The sequence below is a fragment of the Chanos chanos genome, chromosome 1 (assembly GCF_902362185.1).
Source record: "Chanos chanos chromosome 1, fChaCha1.1, whole genome shotgun sequence".
NCBI lineage: Eukaryota > Metazoa > Chordata > Actinopteri > Gonorynchiformes > Chanidae > Chanos > Chanos chanos.
Genome location: NC_044495.1, coordinates 30,242,155 through 30,262,440, shown reverse-complemented (window position 1 = coordinate 30,262,440; position 20,286 = coordinate 30,242,155). Strand labels below are relative to the sequence as shown.

At 40.3% G+C, this 20,286-nt stretch overlaps 2 protein-coding genes across 2 annotated transcripts in view; both read right to left on the bottom strand.

Annotated features, from left to right (window-relative positions):
• Positions 1-770: 770 nt before the first annotated feature.
• chpt1 (choline phosphotransferase 1) lies at positions 771-7,211 on the bottom strand. Its single transcript, XM_030778637.1, has 8 exons — positions 6,819-7,211; positions 5,041-5,188; positions 4,765-4,906; positions 4,472-4,556; positions 3,954-4,085; positions 3,209-3,367; positions 2,777-2,902; positions 771-2,376 (listed from the first exon to the last, which is right to left on the bottom strand). The coding sequence occupies exons 1-8, from the start codon at positions 7,056-7,058 to the stop codon at positions 2,269-2,271; spliced, it is 1,140 nt and encodes a 379-aa protein (XP_030634497.1). The 5' UTR covers positions 7,059-7,211; the 3' UTR covers positions 771-2,268.
• Positions 7,212-8,908: 1,697 nt separating this feature from the next.
• The window catches only part of mybpc1 (myosin binding protein C1), a 31,952-nt gene continuing 20,574 nt past the window's right edge, over positions 8,909-20,286 (bottom strand). Inside the window, exons 18-35 of the mRNA XM_030780936.1 lie at positions 19,710-19,834; positions 19,270-19,375; positions 18,766-18,932; positions 18,219-18,384; positions 17,991-18,097; positions 17,734-17,870; positions 17,273-17,432; positions 16,952-17,056; positions 16,668-16,856; positions 15,930-16,064; positions 15,476-15,643; positions 15,227-15,315; positions 14,673-14,868; positions 14,388-14,527; positions 13,661-13,820; positions 12,906-13,042; positions 11,728-11,914; positions 8,909-9,018 (exon numbers count right to left, since the gene is read on the bottom strand). Coding sequence (XP_030636796.1) covers positions 8,909-9,018; positions 11,728-11,914; positions 12,906-13,042; positions 13,661-13,820; positions 14,388-14,527; positions 14,673-14,868; positions 15,227-15,315; positions 15,476-15,643; positions 15,930-16,064; positions 16,668-16,856; positions 16,952-17,056; positions 17,273-17,432; positions 17,734-17,870; positions 17,991-18,097; positions 18,219-18,384; positions 18,766-18,932; positions 19,270-19,375; positions 19,710-19,834 — 2,584 coding nt within the window. The remainder of the gene's footprint in view (positions 9,019-11,727; positions 11,915-12,905; positions 13,043-13,660; positions 13,821-14,387; positions 14,528-14,672; positions 14,869-15,226; positions 15,316-15,475; positions 15,644-15,929; positions 16,065-16,667; positions 16,857-16,951; positions 17,057-17,272; positions 17,433-17,733; positions 17,871-17,990; positions 18,098-18,218; positions 18,385-18,765; positions 18,933-19,269; positions 19,376-19,709; positions 19,835-20,286) is intronic.

Sequence of the window (20,286 nt, the reverse complement as noted above, 5' to 3'; positions counted from 1 at the left end):
ATAAACTCTGCAACTTAAATGGACAGTCCCGCGGTCAAATTTTCGTTCCAGTGTGTGTAAGTAAGGAAGAATCATCCAACATCCATAAGATAATATCAAAGTCCAGTTTTCCGTACATGACCGTGTGCTTTGTTACTGTACTTTAAAAACAAATGTCAAGACCTCAGGTGCAGCTCCGTCATGAGTTGGGCTCTTTGTGAGTGCTATATCAGTTCCTCGAAGGTCACCTACCCAGATACGCTTCAGTTGCTTTAAGTCACGGTTGTTATGTCCTCGAAAGGCAGGTTTAATTTTAAACTGTAAAATTATTAACACAGTAATACTGATATCTGCATGATCGTCTCTAGCTGCTTGTTTCCTGGTGATATATTCTAAGGGCTGAATGACGTTCCCCTTTCCTCGTGATGTTAACGTTGGCTGTCCTCTTAACAAGGTGAAACGTCTGCGAACTTCGGACTATCCTTTGTCAAGCAGATGGCTTGGGTTGTCGAAATGTACAAAGTTCGCACTTGAATTGACAGCTACAGTTACGAGCGAACCAACAGTTGCTATTGCACTCTTGCTTGACATCTTTGATCACATTTTCCCATTACCTATTTAGGTTTTTTAAGTGTTAAGATTGCAGTTTATGTGAAAGTCATTTCTGTCCAAAGTATTTTTCAAAAACAATTTTTCAAAAAACAATTATTTTATTTATGGTCGTACCACAAATGCCTTCCTTGCGTCCTTCTGAACTTAGTTATTATGTGACGTCAAAAAAGCCAAGACTGCAGACACATTTTTATTAGTAAATTACATAAAATTTATTAGTGTCATTAGCCCTTTGGGAGGAGCAGAAGCAGGTAGAGAGTAACTGTGTGTTCTGAACAGGGACATAGTTCTTGTACAGAGAAACGCCAAAGGCTTACCAAGATACAAAAAGGATGACAGAAAAATGGGTAAGAGACAATCTGTAGTTCCTCCGAGATCAAGCTGTCCCTGTTTCCATCATAAACACACTATCCTGGTCCCACCATAAACCACAGCGCTTGACAATTACAATATGAAATACCGATCCTCAAAGAAATTATGCCCTTTGACCTCAAGTCCACTTCTTAGAGTTAATATGATCGTAAGATTGGCCATTTAAAAAAATTTGTTTCTTTCTTTGTTTTCCTAGCATGATTCATTCTCACCAGATTCGACCCAATTATTAAAACTGTACTTAATTTAAAAAAAAAAAAAAACTGTATGCAGTAGGATTTTCTGCTTGTTTTCTGCTGTGATACAGACAGACAGGAATGTGTTTGTAGTATTCGAACCTTTTTAAATCTGAATGAAGTTTGGGGTTCTTATGTGAGAGGCAATGACCACGTCAATAAAAACATTGGGTTTCGTTTAAATTATATTACTTTGTGTCTGAGCTGGGCTGTTTTGCCCTTATATGTTGTCTTCTGGGTTAAACTGCCTTTGAAAAACACAGAACTGTACAATGAAAGGTAATAATTTAACAATCGATATTCAGTGAGCTACACCACTGCTGTTACAGTTTCATGTTCATTTTAAAATTTGATGGTATTTAAATTTACTTATAATATTTAAGCCTTAACTGTACATTACTGGTGACAGTGAAAATGATAGGTCTGCTGAACAAATTACAAAACCAGCCCAAATTCAGCTATTCTGAATGACAATCAGTTGATTTCAGGAATTACAAAAAAAAAATGCACACTCAGCCATAATTGCTTGTTTTGTTTTGTCAAATGACATCCTCCAAAATTCCATACCACAAAATACTTAGCATTTTAACTGGTCACAGAATAGTTTTCTGTCTTTTAAAAACCCACTTTATCAGCCAAACACTACAACTGCAATCCTATGTTTTCTTCCAAATATTCAGTCTTTCCCAGGCAGTGGTCAGGATACTGGTCAGACTTTCTAACTGCATTACAGTGTCAAAAAAAGAAAAAAAAAGTTTTCCCACTCATTTTCCAAGCATGTATGCTACGTAAATGCTCATTTCCCTCCGGTGAGATGGTTTGTTCCCTGCACTTGAAGGGGCTTACACATTAACGCCAAGTGGAAGAGTATTTCGCACCAAATTGTCTTGTCACTCATGGCATCATGCTTGATTCATTTCGGCCTAGCCCGACTGAATTGCGCTCAGTCAGATGTGCTTACGCTGAAAAGGCTGCTGCGGTTTGGATCTGAAGGGTTTTCCTGCTCTGTCGTCAGTAACGGGGCGGCATCTTCACCATGCCCCCCCGCCTGCTCCTCCCGGGCAAAACGTCAGTCTTTGTGGGTGTGGGTAATGCTGAACACATGGATGTGCAGGTGAGCAGCAATCTGCAGGCACAGACCTGTGCAGTAACGCATCAGATCTACCACAGACAGGGCCTGGCCAAACACATGAGGGCATCATTAGACGTTGACAGTTACATGAGATCAGCAGTCATTACAGATCATTTATCATTAAGGATAGAGGACAGTAGAGTTCACATTTAGAGGCTTAGCACTATTTGAACAAGAAATTACCCAAAACAAAAACTGAAGACCAAGGGTTTTATGGGATCATGAGCAATGTCTCCCAATCCTGCCCCTGGTGGCCCACAGAACAGCACATTTTATATCTCTCACTACTCTAACATACCTGATTGTACAGATCAGCTACTTTTAAAGCCCTTGAGTAACTGAAGGAGGTCTGTTATAGAACAAACAGACCCACAGTGTACAGAGCTGCAGGCCTCCAAGAGCACAACTGGGATACACAGCTTTCAGTTATAGAAGGAAGACTCACGAAAGCAATCCAAAGGACAACATATTCATCAATAAAGCTGTTGAAGTACTGGTTAAGGAAGAGTAACCCTGGACCGATGAAGGCAGTGTCATGGAGATGAAGCTCACTCTTGGTCATATGGGCTACCTGGAGAAGTGATATTGAGACAATACCTAAGTATACAATACAGGTATTTGGGAAAACCTAACTTTGGAATTTCAGTATTGTGAGCGGTGGAGAGCTAAATAACTGCAAAACACATAATCTGCTTCCATAACACATTGATTTATCTGGCCACTGGACGAACTCAGAATAAAGAATTAGAATTGAAGATCAACCCATCATTAGAAAAGTGAATCCGCTCTGCACAGCAGAGTACAGTCCTAATAATGACACAGCAACAAAAGACAGAGAGAGAGGGAGAAAGAAAAACAGTCAGGACTGAGAACGCACCACAAGCTTGTTGGAAATCTTGGCAATGACCATGCCAAAGGTTAGGATGTATAGGCAGGGGTGTAGTTCAAACAGCTGACTGGAGGACTTCTTAAATATGATTAAAGCCAGAGTGAGGATAAGGCCAATGTGAAGCCCTGGCGACAGCACACTGGTGTCCTACAGAAATACGTTAACACTTTTATACACATACAATAGATAGTGTACACATACGCACACAGTTTTTCATGTCATTACTATAAGCAATAATACTACTCATTATTAGTTCAGATTCAATCATAGTGGTTATTAGGTCGTTATGGTTATGTTGTTTCATAAACATGCACTGAGCATAATGAACACTATATGTATTAATATTTCACTGTTCAGTCTTAAGCAGTATGCATCAGTAAAAATGTAACTGACAAAACCTGAAGCTATCAAGTAAAAATGTTCTCTTCACCCAGTTTTCCTTTTCCAATTTTTGAGGCTTCAGTAGTGAGAGCTTAGAGAGAGACTTTACACTGAATATGAAGGTAAGTTTCAGTTCGGAACAATGGGTTGTATTGTACTTAACTTTTCAGATTAAACAAATTTTACTCATTTTAACAAATACCGTGTCAGACAAAACCGTGACACTGTTTTTTATATTTTACCTGATAGGGACAGCTGAGATGTCACATGAAAAGTGAGGCAAACAAAAATAAAATGAGATATTTTTAAGATTATGGAAGGTGATATGTGCGCTATGCATACATGTACTTACTGCTACTGTGGAGCCATTTTTGCCTACTCCACCATTGAGGATCACATAAAAATAGTTGTAGGTTGAGGACAGGAAGCCACCAATGATGCCCAGAATGGGGAAAATGTGCAGCTTCACTCCCAGAACAGGCAACTACAGAGACGCAGGGTGTTTATTTGTTTGAGACTATATCAAGACTCTACAGAATTAACACTCTTTTTTGGTACTGCAGCTGCAAGCATGCTAAGCATGATGGGAGAGGAAGCCGGGTGGTGACATAATCTGCTGTTCAGCAAGATCATGTCCATGGGTGACTTGTTGACATGGCAATAGTTACCATAGTTACCTTCTCATTGCCCGTTTGTAGATTAATCAAGACTCCATGGGCAGCACAGAGCAAAGACACAAGTTCCATTTTAAGATGTTTTTCTATAAAATTCTAATATAGATTTACTATGTTGCATTGGTTAACCCTGCAGTACAGTGGATGTGTATTATTTCATGTTTCAGGAGGGTTGGTGTAAATGCATTGGTCATACCGTTATTTCCCAGAGACCTACTCCCCCAAAAGCAGTCATCAGATACATGATTATAATGGCAATCTGGACCTCCGTCACATCAACCCTGGGTGGTAGCAACAGAGTGATTTGTGTAGTAGATCACAACTTGTACAAACACTGATAATGAAAACAAACGCATGGATCATACTTTAGTGCTGCCAAAAAGGATTTGTCATCCAGTGAATAATAAAATACACAAAAGGACCTGTCATAGAATATATTATAAAATATACTGCTAATTATAGTGCAGGGGGTGAAAAGGCGTGACTTACAGGCCAAAGCGCAATGTTCCAGACACATATGTCTGCCAGTGTGCACAGAAGAACATGAACATGCCCACAAAGCCACAGAAGAACATCCAATTAGGGTATGCTCCTATCCCACAGGATATGCACGTTCCCACGGCAACAAAAACTGCCAAAGGGAGCAGAGGGGATTGGGTGACTGTATCTGTGCATGTATTAAATGTTGCAGTTGCCAGTAGTTTGTCAGCTGTTCTTGTGAGTGCTCCAGATATGTTTGTGAATGCTTTAGTGACTTTGATTTACCTGTGGAGACTGCATCACAGCCATGGTCAAAGAGCTCTCCCAGTGCAGAGCTGCTATTGGTGCGTCTGGCCTGTTTTCCATCAATGGCATCCAGAGACTGGTAAATAAACAGGCCTAAGGCGCTAAGGACAAAGGCCAACCCTGGAGCCTGAGAGGAGACACAGGAAAAGTGAACAGATTTACAAACACTTTAGTGCAGCATAGATCCTGATATGGTCATGAATAACAACCTGACCTGTTTATCGTTTAGAGCAACAGTTTTTGTCCCCTTGCTGTGCTGTCATTATCAAACAACACACAAGGGACAAAGTGCCCCTCTCCAGGATTCACACACTGATAAGTGTTGGAGGGAAAGCAGATATGTCATAATCTAACATATGACCTGGCAAAGGCAACATGTCAAAATATGCCTATATACACGTACTTCCCTTAAAGACTTCATCACATGGTCATTACTATGAAAATAACTCATCTTTAATATAATACTAAAGCTCTGAAGTCAATGTATTTCAAGTAATCCTTTCTATGCAGTTTCTGTGGAGCTCAGTGAACATGTTTGCTGAAGACTTCAGATAATATAATGACAGTTGCTAAAGTCTAAAGGGTAAAGGCCTGCAGTGGAGAAAAAACATGCATCCCACACTGCAATGTCATAATGAAGATAACAGTTAATATTCATGATAACACTTTCTGAACAGCCCTTACGATAAAGTAACACTGCTAGAAATATCAGTGTCTCTAACGGTTGTTTTTAATGGTGTAATGATGGAATTACCTTTACCAAGGGTGCAGTCTAAACATGAATATGTCCTAATGCACAGAGCACTCTATATAGCAACTTTACATAGCTGAGATGTGAATGATGTAGCTGGTGAACATGTTTCGCCATGGCATGCATCACACATGATAAATGGAATATTGTAATTATTGTGATCACTGAAACTTTATCATGCAAATGGTGACAATGTCAATCCAAGCAGTCAAAATCTTGTAAATCAATAAATGTTTTCATTTTTTAGACATCTACATTTTGATGGAAATTACGACCATTCAAGCCTGGTTCAGCGTGCAGGGAGTACAGTGTTCAGCTAGGTTATAGGTCCTCACTACCGTCGACTACTAAATATGCGGGTTAGGCACAGCACAGTAGCCTGCGTAACCTGTTGAACTGGCAGTAAACCTGACCGATGGAATCTGGACTTTGTCTACGGTTTGATCTGTCGGCTAGTGATAGGTCACGCATCAACACCGACAAAGATCATTTCTACCTGCGGATACAAGGTTGTTAAAAAATCGTACTTTGTCAAGTCTGGTGTAACTTGAATTCTCCACAATACACTATAAATAGAATTTAAGTCCAGCAAGTTATGTTGTAACGATTTTGTACACTGTAGGTCAGTTGTAAGAAAATAAACAGAATGTGTAGCAATCTTCTGACACTTACAGAATATCTTGCAACACGCTAAGGGCAGTTTTATCGAGCGTTACGGGAAAGTAACCTCTCGATAATTGATGCCTAAATGCTCGCTAAAGAAGCTTACGAGTGTCTGTGTAAATTTTAGCAGTAACTGTATGAATTATCCTATATCTGTCCAGTGCCTCAGTGAATAATGGGCATTTAGAGGTTTAACGAATACAATTCAATAGTCTCGTATTTAGTTTGGGTAAACAGTCACCACAAACGTGGACATTTTATAGGCTACCAAAGGTTTGACCGATGCTTTGTGACGCGCAACGCAATGTCGCGAGAAGTTTCATAATGTCGCTGTCGAACTTACCTCCTCTGTTGCTGTCGGACAGTAATAAACCAGGGTGACAGTGGTGACAATATTGACAATAAGTCCAGCTATAGTCAACGTATTAGGTGCAACCCACGTCGGTATCTGCTGAACTAACCAATTCCAATATATCTGGCACGGTGGTTCGAATAAAGACCGACCCGAGGCGCTGTACTTGTGCTCCTCCAGTCGCTTGAGCTGAGCAGCTGACAGCGGCTCCGGGCATAGGCAGTGTGGCATTGTCACGGCAGGGCCCCAAAAGTGCAAGCCAGTTCGGTACAAATTACTCTGATTTCTTTCTGGTGTTCCAGTTTCAAGCGATCACCCAGAAGAGGTGCACATAGGTACGGGTTACGTGAGGACAGTCATCTTGAGGACCGGAACCAACGTTCGCTCTTTCACTGTATGTCTCAGACCGAGAAAATAAAAAGAGCAGGAAACTGATGCCCGGAAGGGAACGGAGCCGGGAAATTTAAAACACTGAGACGTATACCGTTTTCACCACCAGGTGTGCCAACTAGTCCAGTAATATTCGTAATATCCAGTAATCGACACCATTATTAAGAGTGGTCCAATTACTCATATGGCGCTTCGGTGCATTTTAAGGAAACAGTTATGGTAATTCTGTTACTCTTCATTTGAAACATTGCTGTACGATGACAGAGTGAGCACCAGAAGTCTTTTTTTTTTCGCTCGCTCTGTCTTCTGGAAGAAATAACGACGCGTTGTTCAAGCTTTTGTGGTTAATGCATTTTCCAAGAGTTCAGCATCTTCTCATTGTTCACGAGTCTCTGCTATGACTCACCACTTCTCTAAAATTGTGCCTAGTTTGTGAGTTTGTGTGTGCATTGTTTTAGTTATTTCCATTGTGTGATGGACTTACTGTTTCAAAGTGATAATAACAGCATAGTCAGTTTGGTGTGTGTCGTCTGTTTGCTGTTGCACAAATGCTGATCTTGAAATAATGTATAATCTGGCAATTTGCTCTACATTCAGACAGTGAACCTACTTAGCTACACCTGCTCATCAGGGTCTTTCTTCATCAGAATTTCCTTATCAGATTGTTTGAGTATTGCAGCAGCAAAAGCCAAATTACTTTGCAGCATCCCCACAGGAGAGCTAGCCATCCTGGAGCCAAGGGATTAGCTTCATATACACTGATTACTACCCCCCCCAAGTGTACTGTTTTTGATTTAATGGAAACAAAAAGAAAGCACTTCAGACATCAAGTGTTTTATTCCCATGTATCTCTCACTAAAAGGGGGGTAAAAAAGAAGTATGGTACTAAAATTAGTGAGGGTGTGATGTTTATTGAAATAATCACAACATACAGACTGACAGTAAAGGGAAAAATTAGAACAAAAATCATTTGTAGAATGCAGAGTTTTCAAATGTGTCAGGCCAAAATAATTTTTGATACTGAAACATACTTAAATTCAACCATGCGTAACTAGAGAGTCAGAGGAAGGACACTTCTATTTCCACCCAGTTAGTGAATCTTACATTTATCACTTTGTAAGAGATGTTCTGTCTCTGCAGCATAGCACAGACTAACTTCACTCCATCTATAGCAGTACATTGTGAAGAGGTTTCACACTGGAGCACAAACAAAACATAACAAAAAAAAGAAACAGAGGGACACATGACTGATTTATATCCTATCTTCATGTTAGGAATAGTGTTACAATAACTATTCCCATATACCTCTGACCAATAAATAAATTAAATATATCCTTTTGTCTTCTAATGGAAGTCTAATACTGAATCTACCACAATATGTTGTGTTTCATGTAGTGTGCATATATGTTTCTTGAGGTTACATCCACATACACTGCAGACATGCATTTGAGCTTCAACAGGCCTTGGAAAGAGCAGCCATCAGGGGAGCAGGGTGAGACAGAACTGGCCATAAATAGGCTGTATGGTGACTATCCTAGCTCCATGCCAGTACACAGCACTCCATGCCAAAGATGGGCTAATCTCCCCTACACCAGTACAGCTTATGAAGATAGAGAGGTGAATCACTGCTGGTGATGATGGGGTTGGGGGCGGGGGGTTGGATTTGGGCAAATATTTGGGCCAACCAGCAATCAGTCCGAGCCCTTCTTGTCTGACTCTGAGCCCTTTGCCTCGTTCATGTACTTGTCAATCAGGTGTAAGGGAACTCCTCGTTTCATCAGCTCATAAAAGGTAAACCCCCCTTAGAGAGAGAGAATAAGACAGTGCGCATGGTTTAGTTTGCTGTTTACAAATAACAGCATTTTTACACATATAACACAATAAAAAAGGAAATAAAGGGTGGATGTATTCTGTGACACTTAGTTACATAGAGAGGGAATTTAGAGTAATAGAGAAAAAAAAATTTAAGAAAGGAGTGAACAGAAGGGTAAAATAGGGTGAGAGACATCGAGCTTCAGGGACAGTGGCAAAAAACAGTGTAGAACCACTAAAAACTCAGTGTTGGAGCACCAGAAAATGTTTGAGGTCACTCTTCAGCATACAAACTACAATTCCACATATACAGAAATCTGGTCAGAGTACAGCAGTCAGACAGGCAGAGAGAGAAAGAAAGAGAAAAAGGGGAGAGGATAGAGACAGACATGTGTCAGTGTTTTACAAGCACAGAGAATGACACAGAAAACAGAGACTGAGTTAAAGTGGTTTCTGCTGAGGTCTGCAGAGCTGCCAGCATTCATATGGGCATACTTATTTCACACAACTGCACACCTTCAGGCAAATCTTACAGTGCATATAAAACTATCTCTGTTGCATTCTTACAAGACTTCTTAATATACTACTATTAACCAGGTATATCTGTGTAATTAACTGTCTCATCATGTCTGATCAGTTGTCTGATAACGTATTCACGGTGTATAGCTCGGATTCATCATCTTTTAATAGCAGAATTTGGAAAATAGTTTAAGTCAGAATTGGAAGGACATTAGCTCAAAAAATGCTAAGGTATGACATCCTGATAAGTCAGACAAAAGACTCTAGTCTTACGGTTCACTCTCCTTGTGCACTGCGTGATGTTACACAAAGAAAAGACTTTGACATTACATAAACAGCAGCTCACACATCAAGCAGCGTAACAACCATTCCACTAGCAAGTCTCCTCAAACTAAAAGCTTTGTTGAACTGGGATGTATCCCCATCTTTTCTCAGACAGCAGCCAAATACTAAGAGCAAAATAAAGCTGTTGGACTTCGTGCATCACATTTTTAACAAATTTATGGCCTTACGATCAGACGTATTCTTCGCTTCGCTTCAACCTGATTTATCTTTGGATGGTGGTTCTCATTTAGGATGACTCATTGTAGATCACATGCAAATTTATTTATTTATTTATTTGTGCAGTCCCACAAAAGCAGGACTACACTTGTGAGTAAGAGATGCAGAATGAATGAAATAAGCTTCATATGCTTTTATCATATGAAAGCTTACCTTAGATGACAACATTACAATCACTATTCCTGAGTGATGACTGGAGGAAGAGAAGAGAAGAGGGGTTAACCATCGTTGTTTACATGAGGGGGTTATGTGTGGTGTAGGGCACTTCACTGAACTTAGTTATTAAATTCTTAACATGAATGAGTTAAGCACATATTATAATGGAGCCAATGCTATCTGTCCAAAGGGAATAGATGTCACATGACAAATGTATGCCAAGACAATGTCACTGATCTTAAGCAAATCAGTACTGTGGCTATGAAAAGGGAGAAACATGTTGCAATGGTATTATGCAACAATCTGTCATCAGATACAGAGGTAAGCAGTGAATGAGTGTGGTCAGTTGAAGTGTTTTCATGTGAATGTGCAGGAGTCGATGTGGGTCAGAGGTCTTTGTCTGGGTGTGACAACTATCACAGCTGTGATTCATGGAAATGTTGCATCATGGGACCTGTTGTGAGTTGAAGATAGACAGACTAATCAAAAGTGAAACCCATCCTTTATTCTTGTGAATGCAGTGATCTCCAGTCCAAACAGTGAAATACCATTCTACTGTGACATGCAGAAAATAATATATGCATGAACTTTGTAAGCATGACTGAAAACATCTGAAAAAAGTTAAACAGGATGAAGGTCGCAGGATAAGAAACCTCCTGTCCAAAATTTATGAAAAGAAAACCTCAACCATTTAAATATCTTTTGCCTCAACCATTTAAATATCTACTGAACATGTGTTATCACTTGCATTTGAAAATAACATAACAGTACATCAGTGATACGAATTTACCTTTGTTGTGCTATGATAGAACATGCCTGCCATCATATCAGCATGTCTGAAGCTAAGATTGTTTTATTCATAATCTCAAAATGGAGAGAGAACATCGGTTATATGGGCAAGTGCCATTGTTGAAACTAGTGTCATGTGGCATGGCACTGAACTCTTACATTTTGCAAACTAGCGTAGAGGGGATAACAACAGAGAGTTTGCACTGGTGGCTGTGAAAATAAGAAGCCAGTCAGTTCAGAGGAGGTTTAAGGGCATCTTTATCATCCTTTTGTCAATTAAGACTGTTGTCAATCAGGTAAACATGTAAACTGCCCTCTCCAAAAAAAAAACAGGCAAATGCATTCATCAGACCCTAGAAATTCATATCATGACTAAAGTGGTACTGTGAATGATATTGGTACTAAGAGGTATTGTAAATGAGGTGTTGTGACTCTTGGAAAAATCTGTATAGACTTGAAGGCAAAGTATCTGATATGGATTGTGGTTTCTTGTGCACACAACTGCAATGATTGTAATAAATATGCATCTGATAGTAACTCAAATACACTGCCCTCATTAAAGCGATAATATGGAGGTGCTGGGCTAGGTGCAGTTGTTCAGGTGATCCTATCATACACACACAGACACACACACACACACACACACACTCTTTGCCCCTAAGTGAAGTCTAACCTTTGACCTCCAGTTTGCAGTCAACCTGAGCCTCTCCAAGATCATTGATGGCCTTACAGCTGTAGACACCCCCGTCATAAGGGCTGGGTTTGCGGATTTCCAAAGTGCATACACCTTGGTTACTAAACATACGGTAGCGTGGATCATCCACAATTGCAATTTTGTTCTTCATCCATATGACCTTAGGCTGAGGGTGGGGAATATAAACAGACAAACATGAAAAGGAACAAGCAAACCAAACCTTATAAAACACAAACTTCAGTAAATGGTAAAATTGTACCCTTTTTTTCAGATATAATACAGAAAGCTTGTGAGTATCTATTCAAAAAAATTCCAAGAAAAAAAAAAACAGCACTCGGGTAACCATCCATGGTTTGGGAGATTCTATGTGAACTGTAGGACTGCTCTACTTGTAATTCATTTCCTTATGACTTACCTGAAGTTGTTTCACAGTTGGTACTGTACCTCAGTGCTGTGTTAAGCTTTACCTTGTAGAGAGCACTGGGAGTGTAGTTTAGTTCAAATAAGTTCAATCTGTTGATCTGTTAAACTGTGGCCTATAAATTGTTTAATTTAATGTACTCTCCACTGTAGCACTCATTTACATACAGCATTATCAAATTATGTGTCATACTGAACTTGATACTGACTTGCCAGTCAGCTCACAATAGTTATGACTAGGACAGTTATCTGAACTTATTATGAAGATAATTGTTGTAGAATTACAGCCAGTTATTGTGTAATATTGACTCTCTCTACATACAAGGGTTGTCTCTCAATTTGTGTATTTTTCAGTCTTAGTTCTAACATTTTCTGCTCTCTAGAGCTTGCATATCAGATACTGTAGACATCAAGTTTATATTTGAGCTCAAGCTTGAAGTTTGTGAAAGAGAGGGAGCTGTAGTTTTCTAATATTTCTCTGATGGCATTTCTTCATTTAATGCAGATTTTGGCAAACAATGACATACCAGAGGAGTTACTATACTGTGGGATATTTAATCATTAGACCTATTTGAAAAGTAGACTATCAGTGGTCCCTGAGTCCATCTACTGAGCTACAAACCAAGCTCATCTCTGTAATTGGAAAAAACATTTAAGTCTGTAATGCAGGATGACCCCTGAGTTGGCAATGAGTTCAGTAAAGAGTTTATAGCCTCTGTAAGGCTGTGTTCACATACCCTGGGGTTGGCACGAACGCTGCAGTTGAGAGTGGCGTTGTAGCCAGCTATGGCGAAGGTGTTGATTAGCGGCTGGGTGAACTTGGGAGCCTCAGTGAAGTCATAGTCGATGTATTCAGGGCTCTTGAGACTTAGTCCTGAACGAGAACGAGAGGAAGAGGAAGAGGAGGGAAAGGGAGAGTGGGGCTGTGCATGATACGGGCCATGAGCTGTATCATGTGGGAATATCCCTTATGGTGATGAGGAAGAGACAACATCATTTGATTTGAGGCTGACTTCTAGAGCAACTCTAATGCTCCTCAGCACCAAGACATCAGATAATGGACCTCACAGTCTCTGAGGGTTCTGGAGCTCTGGTGAATTTCATTAATTTCGAGCTGAGCTGGGCAATACTCCTACTGGAGGGTGTAGGATGTGCAATTTTTTGCACCACATCAACACAAACACAGCTGTAGTGGCTTGCCGAAGTCCTGAGCACATTCTCAATATTTGATTGAGATGTGTTAAATTAGGACTGGAACAAAATCCTACACAACAGGAGTGTAGCCCTCTAAAAGTACTGCCTACCCCAAGCCTAGAAGTCAACACTTCTTTTGCTTAAGCCAACTTTACTAGCTATGGACTTGCATCAGTTCAGCACAGCAAAGTTCACATACATGAAAGAGGCAACAGCTACATCTAGACGGACAAAGTCTGCGGACCAATGCAAACTAAATGAAGACAATTTGTTAGTGGTAGCTATCATTGGGACTGACCTTCCTTGACAATGAGAGCACTATCTTTGGTTACAGTGGCTGCTTCACTCAGTCCAACCATGTTCTCTGAGAAGATTCGGAAGAAGTACTCGTTTCCTACCACCAGCTCTGAGATTGTAATACAGGTGCGATGGTAGTGCTCAATACATGTGTACCATTCCTGTTAAGCACATACAGATACACAGAGTTATATACCATCACATTCACACACTTATATGCATACATGCTACTAGTAACCTGTTTAATTCTAATGAAGCATAACACAGTGAAATGTAAGCAGCAAGTGAAAATATATATATTTTATATAAATATATATTGCAAAAATAGAAAAGAAATCTTTGAGCCACCTGAAATATATATTGTACAATATGTGCTCATCAATAAGAAAATTATGCATTGGCAAGAGACTGGTTCTTCTTGTTGTTTTTCTATTTTTTAACCCATTTGGCATTTAAATATTTCTTTATCTGGAGAGTCATGATATCACGGTCAACATTGTTAACGCCGTGGTGAATCAGTAAAGTTTGTGGGATGTTACAAGTTAAATGAACTTCTCTCCATTTTTTGAAAGTGCAGAAAACTGAAAATCCAAGCATTTGATCAAAGACATCGGTAATATCAACTATTAAGTGACATTTATGGCACTAATAAAAGACCACAATGAAAGTCAAGTGTGTAACCCACACATAATTTTTTTTTACATTTATGGGCTGAAGTGTTTCCATACCATAGTCTTTTTATCCGCTTTCTGGATGGTATAGCCTGTGATGGGAGCATTGCCATTGTCCTTTGGAGGGCCCCAGTCCAGGGCAACATTCTCCCCCCAAACCTCCTCTATTCTAACATATGCTGGTGGTCCAGGAAGGTCTATCAGGGGACAGTATCAATAAGACATATAATCAAAAATGCAGAAGGCACATTTTACATATACATCTGGTTTACTGACATGTTATAATTTAGTCCCATTTTCCCAGGCCTGCCTGTCACAAGGCAGTCTCAGTGATCAACTAACCCACAATCTGGATGTCCAGGATGGCAGTGTCCACATGGTTCTCCACCTGAACAGTCATCTCATATTTCCCCGAGTGTTTTCGCTCGGCCTTGCGGATGAAGAAAATGCTGTCAGTTTCAGTGTTGCGGATGTTGACCTGTGTGGGGTCAATGGCCTGTCCATCTTTAAGCCAGGTGACCTTTGGCCTTGGCTTTCCCTAGAGCCAGATGAAAAATGACATGTACAGTTATATAAAAGATGTGTGAGCTTCTTAAAAATGGAAAAATTAAAGAAGGAAAATAATATTTTGGAATGTGCTAAACAACTGACATGTTTAACCCCCTTACCTACATTTTTGAAACATGACTGAACAGCTTCTGTATGTTTATATCTAGTCCCAGTGAAAGCTCCAATATTTTGCTGATATTATTGCTAAAAAAGTGACTGCAGCAGCTGTAGCAGTGGCCACAAAACCATTAGTACCTCTATGAACATTTCTATCTGATGTGCAGCACCAATAGACTCTTGTGTGAGTGGACATACTTGTGGATGTATATATTCACCAGCCATCTTACCTGGAATGGCACAACAAGGTTAACGACTTCTCCGACTTTGCGCATGTAGGTCTGCTTCAGGTGCCGTGGTACACGAATCTTTGGTGCCTCTGGGGAAAGAAGATGAGTAGGCCATGAGTGAACAACACGAATGCCTGCTATTGATCCCATTTGGCTTCAGCAGTTGAGCTGTTAATAGTCATGTTTACATAGTGTTTGAGTAGTATACACTTTAGAATTGGGAAAAGGGAAGTCATTGGCAGGACTCACCGATCACCTCTTTGACCAGGATGGAGTGTTGAGTGGTGCGTGGGGGACTGGCTCCAGCGGCATTTATGGCTTTCACTCGCACCAAGAGCTTGGCTTCAGTAGGCAGACCAGTGATTGTATATCTGGTCTTCTCTGTCAACTCCTTATTTGCCAAGATCCACTCGTCCGCTGTGAAGGAAATGAGACACTTATCAGATTACAAATCTTACTATACTTATCAGATTACAAATCTTACTATATCCCCCAATAAAAAAGTCACGCATTATGTAAGCATGATGAAATTGCCTAAAAATAGCTTATCACTACAAAACCTGAACATTTATGATCATTATGATATAATTATGTGTCAAATAATATCAGTCAAGAGCTATTAGTTACACATATAAGTGATACATTTTTGAAGTTAGTAGGATGGAACATAGTCTATAATTTGTGATTCATAATATTCTCTTACTTCCTTCAATGCAGTACTCCACTTGGTAGCCATCTAATCCTGCTGCACCAATTGTATCTGGAGGACGCCACTTCATTGTCACTGTAGTGTCTGTGACGTCATCCACCACCAGCATGGTAGGCTCACTGGTCACAGCTTAGGGAAATGCAGCAGTCAAAAAAGTTTTACCATGGTAACAAAACACTAGGACTTGTGACTAAAGTCCAAATTATATAAGTGTTATATCTATCCACAGTGGAACCTCCATGTGTGTATACGGTATGTTATCAATCTTCTGAAATCTCATTATTTGCAGCTCTTCTATTCTTACCCGGGTCCTCCTTCTGAACCTGCAGCTAGATGGTCATAGGGCCTGATCTCTTAAAGCTCTAATCCCTCCACTATTTGGCAGCCATTAGAAAGACATATTTAATATCCTCTAACTCCCCAGCATGGACTGCAGAGGTCACAGTCAGAGTGTTCTGAATTCTGGAGTTACTAGGGGCAACAGCTGCAGACTGAAGGACAGAGACAGATGCTGTTATCACAGCTTGAGCAGTGACCAGGTCCCTGCTTCTCACTATTGCATCTATTTAAAAGGTTACTGAAGGTTATGTTCATACTACACAAGACAGTTGTTATGGCACAGGTAACTATAAGACACACAAGAGTCTATTGCCCCTGAAAAGTGTTGTTGGTTCTGGGATGTGGATGTGGCTAAGGGGGATATGAGGGTTCAAGCAGTAAAGGGATACTCACCTAAAGGCACAAACGGTTTGGAAGGCTCACTAGGCTTTGATACGCCGATGGCATTCACAGCAAAGATTCGTACTTCATAAGGCACACCCTCGATCATCTTCTTAGGTTCAAAGGAATTCTCTTTGCACAGATCAAAATTCAGCCTCATCCATCTGGAACTTTGTTTCTTCTTCCTTTCAATGAAGTACCCTACAGAATACACAACGTTAATGCTCACACACAATCACAAACCTATATAAAATAGCTTGTATCACTACAAAAAGTTCTTTCAGTATTTAGCCTACCTAGAATGGGTGAACCTCCATCATAATGTGGGGGATCCCATGTCATGGAGCACCAGTCTCCTCCGACCATTGGAACCTTAGGTGCTTCGGGTGGGTCTGGGATATCTACATATACAATTAGCACATAGTGAGTGGCACTCAGATACTGCCACAAATAAAATCCCCACCTTTTATCAAACTAGTATCGGCACACACTAACTGGTATTGCATATTCCACATCCTAGCTTTGATAAACAACGCAAAAAATGGTCGGTCATATTTAGTAACAAGAGGCAATTTTGGTAACTGATGCCTGGCAGTGATGTTACGTGGGATTCTTACCTACAACCTTGACCTTGACACATCCTGTGTCCTCTCCTGCTTCATTTTGCAGAACAATCTTGTAGTTGCCAGTGTCTTCCCTCTCTGTAACATCTATGGTGAGGCAAGTGTGGTCAGTAAAAGTTTCTGCCTTAACCCGGCTGCCGGTGTCCAAAATCACCTGAAATATGGAGAAAACAGGAAAGGAAGACAAGCTCATTGACACCTGACTAACTCAGTTGTGTTGGAATATTTAAATATACACACAGCTCACTCTCAGTTGGCTGGCACCAGTGATCAAGTCCTTTCAGGAGTTTTATTAATGACCAAACTGCATGAATAGTTGGAAGGCTAATCATACAGTCCTGAAATGATTAATGCATGTTCCAGGTCTAGAACTGACAATCAGTATCAACTCTGACCTCCTACACTAAAAGTTGAGCCTCTCTCTCCATCTCCTCTGCACTGTCTCTACCACTCACTCTCTCTCCTTTCATCCAGATGACTCTTGGAGCAGGTTCTCCACTTATGGGAATTTCCAGACGGAGCTTGTTCCCTGCCACAATGGTGATGGTGTTGTCTTGGACATTCAGAGCTTCCAGGTGCACTCTTGGTGGATCTGCAGAGAGTAAGGTGATGTTCAGACTAGAGTTTCAGTGCAAAATGTCACTGCATACTGGCCTAGTATTGGGGCCACATCAGCACCATTCTCCAGTGAAACACACGGGGCGTTCGCTACCTATGATATGAACTTTGGCGCAAAGGCTCTGAGAGTATCCTTCCGGCACAAATGTGTAGTCTCCAGCATCATGGATTGTAGCGCTTTCAATCTCCAGTCTGTGAACCCTGTACAGAGGCAACACAAACGGCTGAGTCTGACTCCACCCTGTGAAAAGGTTGTGACATGTACTGTAGCTGACAAGCGTAAGGGATTAGATCCCAAGGTTGGCTGGACAAGGGAACGCACTTGGCTCTGTGTATAATGTTGATGCGATCGTTTGGCTGGATGAGTTGACCATTTCTGTACCAGCGTCCTGGAACATTCCCTGGATAGATCTCACAATGGAGCTTCAGTGGCTTGCCCAACAGCACAGTCACATCCTGCAGGTCCTGCAGAATCTTTAGAGGCTTCACTAAAAGAAAGCAAGGAAAGAATGCAGAAAAATTGGGGAGAGGAAAGAGAGAAGGGGTATAAAAGAGAAGTTAGAGAATAACAGAAAAGTGTTTTGTAAGGTATATTGTCCGACAAGCTGACTATGAGACAATCACTGATGAGCACTTCATCGAATGGCAAAAGCAGATATCTCATTTGCAGCTACCTATCTTTACATAAACAGTTTAATGCGATCTCAAGCTCTTACTTGAGCCCCTGAATATCTTTACTAGTAGTTAACTACATACACTTTTGTCTCCTGTTGTATATATATATATATATATGTGTGTCTGTGTATGTGTGTGTGTGTGTGTGTATATATATATATATATATAAAATTTAAAAAAGTAACCTCACGTACAGTCAACTTGAACATGTGCCTGAGTGGTGCCCCCAGTGGCCATAAGGGAATATGTGCCAGTGTCTTCTTTCGTTGCATCCTCTATGATCAGCCAGTGTTTGGTGCCCTCAGACTTCACACGGTAACGAGATCGCACTCCTGTAGGGACCTCGACACCATTCTTCATCCTACAGGACACATGACATGGAACCTCAGCCTCAGACATAGAGACAAATATTTACACAACAACTGTCACTAAAATATTGGCTTACAGAAAAACTGAAACTGATACAAATACTGACATTCACACACTCATACTGACTCTCCTGGGAGCTCCATAACAGCCAATTAACATGGATGCCACACATTGTTCCATCATTTTCTTTTTCTCTGTTGGTTGGTGCACTGGCAGTCTAGCTTCAGTGCTACTCAAACCCACAAACACTTACATGCACATGTACACACATACACAGACTGACATTTACATACACACACACATACACGCACACACACACACAAACAAACCATTTCACTTTGGCGCCTTCCTCAGATACTTCACACTCCAGTTCAATCCTCTCGTTCACTGTGGTCTTCACTGGCTCCAGGTGTTTGACTATATTTATCGGTAACTCTTTGTACAGGAGAGACGCACATTACATCACCAGTATGGGACATTAAAAAATACTCATATACAGAAGGGAGAGGCTGTGTACTATACCAATTCATACACCTCAGCAATGACAAGAGTAACATTTTACATTACATAACATCACTTTTTCCTTTTATTGTTTTTTTTTTTTAATTCAGTAGTGTGGTGACCAGGGTCAAATCAGAGCATGGTAAGTGAGGGTGTTACAGTAAGGACACTAAGGGTAATCAAAGCACTTTAAGATAAAGAATAACACTGAAGTATGACAGTCCAGTTGTGAGTTCAAACAGTGCGTGGCTGTACAAAAGGGACCCACCTTTCACAAAAAGCTCAGTAGAGGACTTCTCCTCTCCTGCTGTGACTGAGTAGGCCGCATCATCACTGATTTGGCAGTTGTTGATCACCAGGATCCGCTGTGTGCCTTTGTGCTCAAAGATATACCTACACCGTGAACATCCGTCAGTCAAATCACTGAGCTTCCACAATGTCTCCACAACTCAAACTTCATGATGAATATGACAATAGTTTGTGACGGTGTCTCAAAACTCTAGTCCAAGAGACTGAGTGTCCATGATAATTATTGTCCTAATCCAGTACTAAGACACATGAATCATCTGTCTTCCAATCGGTCAATACAGATTTTTTTCAGTTTACAGGACTGAATTTAACAAACACTGCTGTGTAATATGTAAAGCAATTAGTAAATAATACTACTACTACTAGTACTACTATGACTACTACTACTAATGTGTATGTATATATATATATATGTGTATATATATATATATATATATATATATATATATATATATATATATATATATATATATATAATAAAAAAAGAAATAGAAATAGAAAATGTTTGCATCATTTGTGGTAGTTTGTGTAGCTTC

Excerpts from the sequence above, each read along its gene's own strand:
- chpt1 (XM_030778637.1), bottom strand. The coding sequence starts at position 7,058 with ATGCCACACTGCCTATGCCCGGAGCCGCTGTCAGCTGCTCAGCTCAAG. Across the intron at positions 2,903-3,208 it reads AGATTTCCAACAAGCTTGTG|GTAGCCCATATGACCAAGAG; the intron begins GTGCGTTCTCAG and ends TCACTTCTCCAG. Across the intron at positions 2,377-2,776 it reads TTGTCCTTTGGATTGCTTTC|GCCCTGTCTGTGGTAGATCT; the intron begins GTGAGTCTTCCT and ends GTGTTTGGCCAG.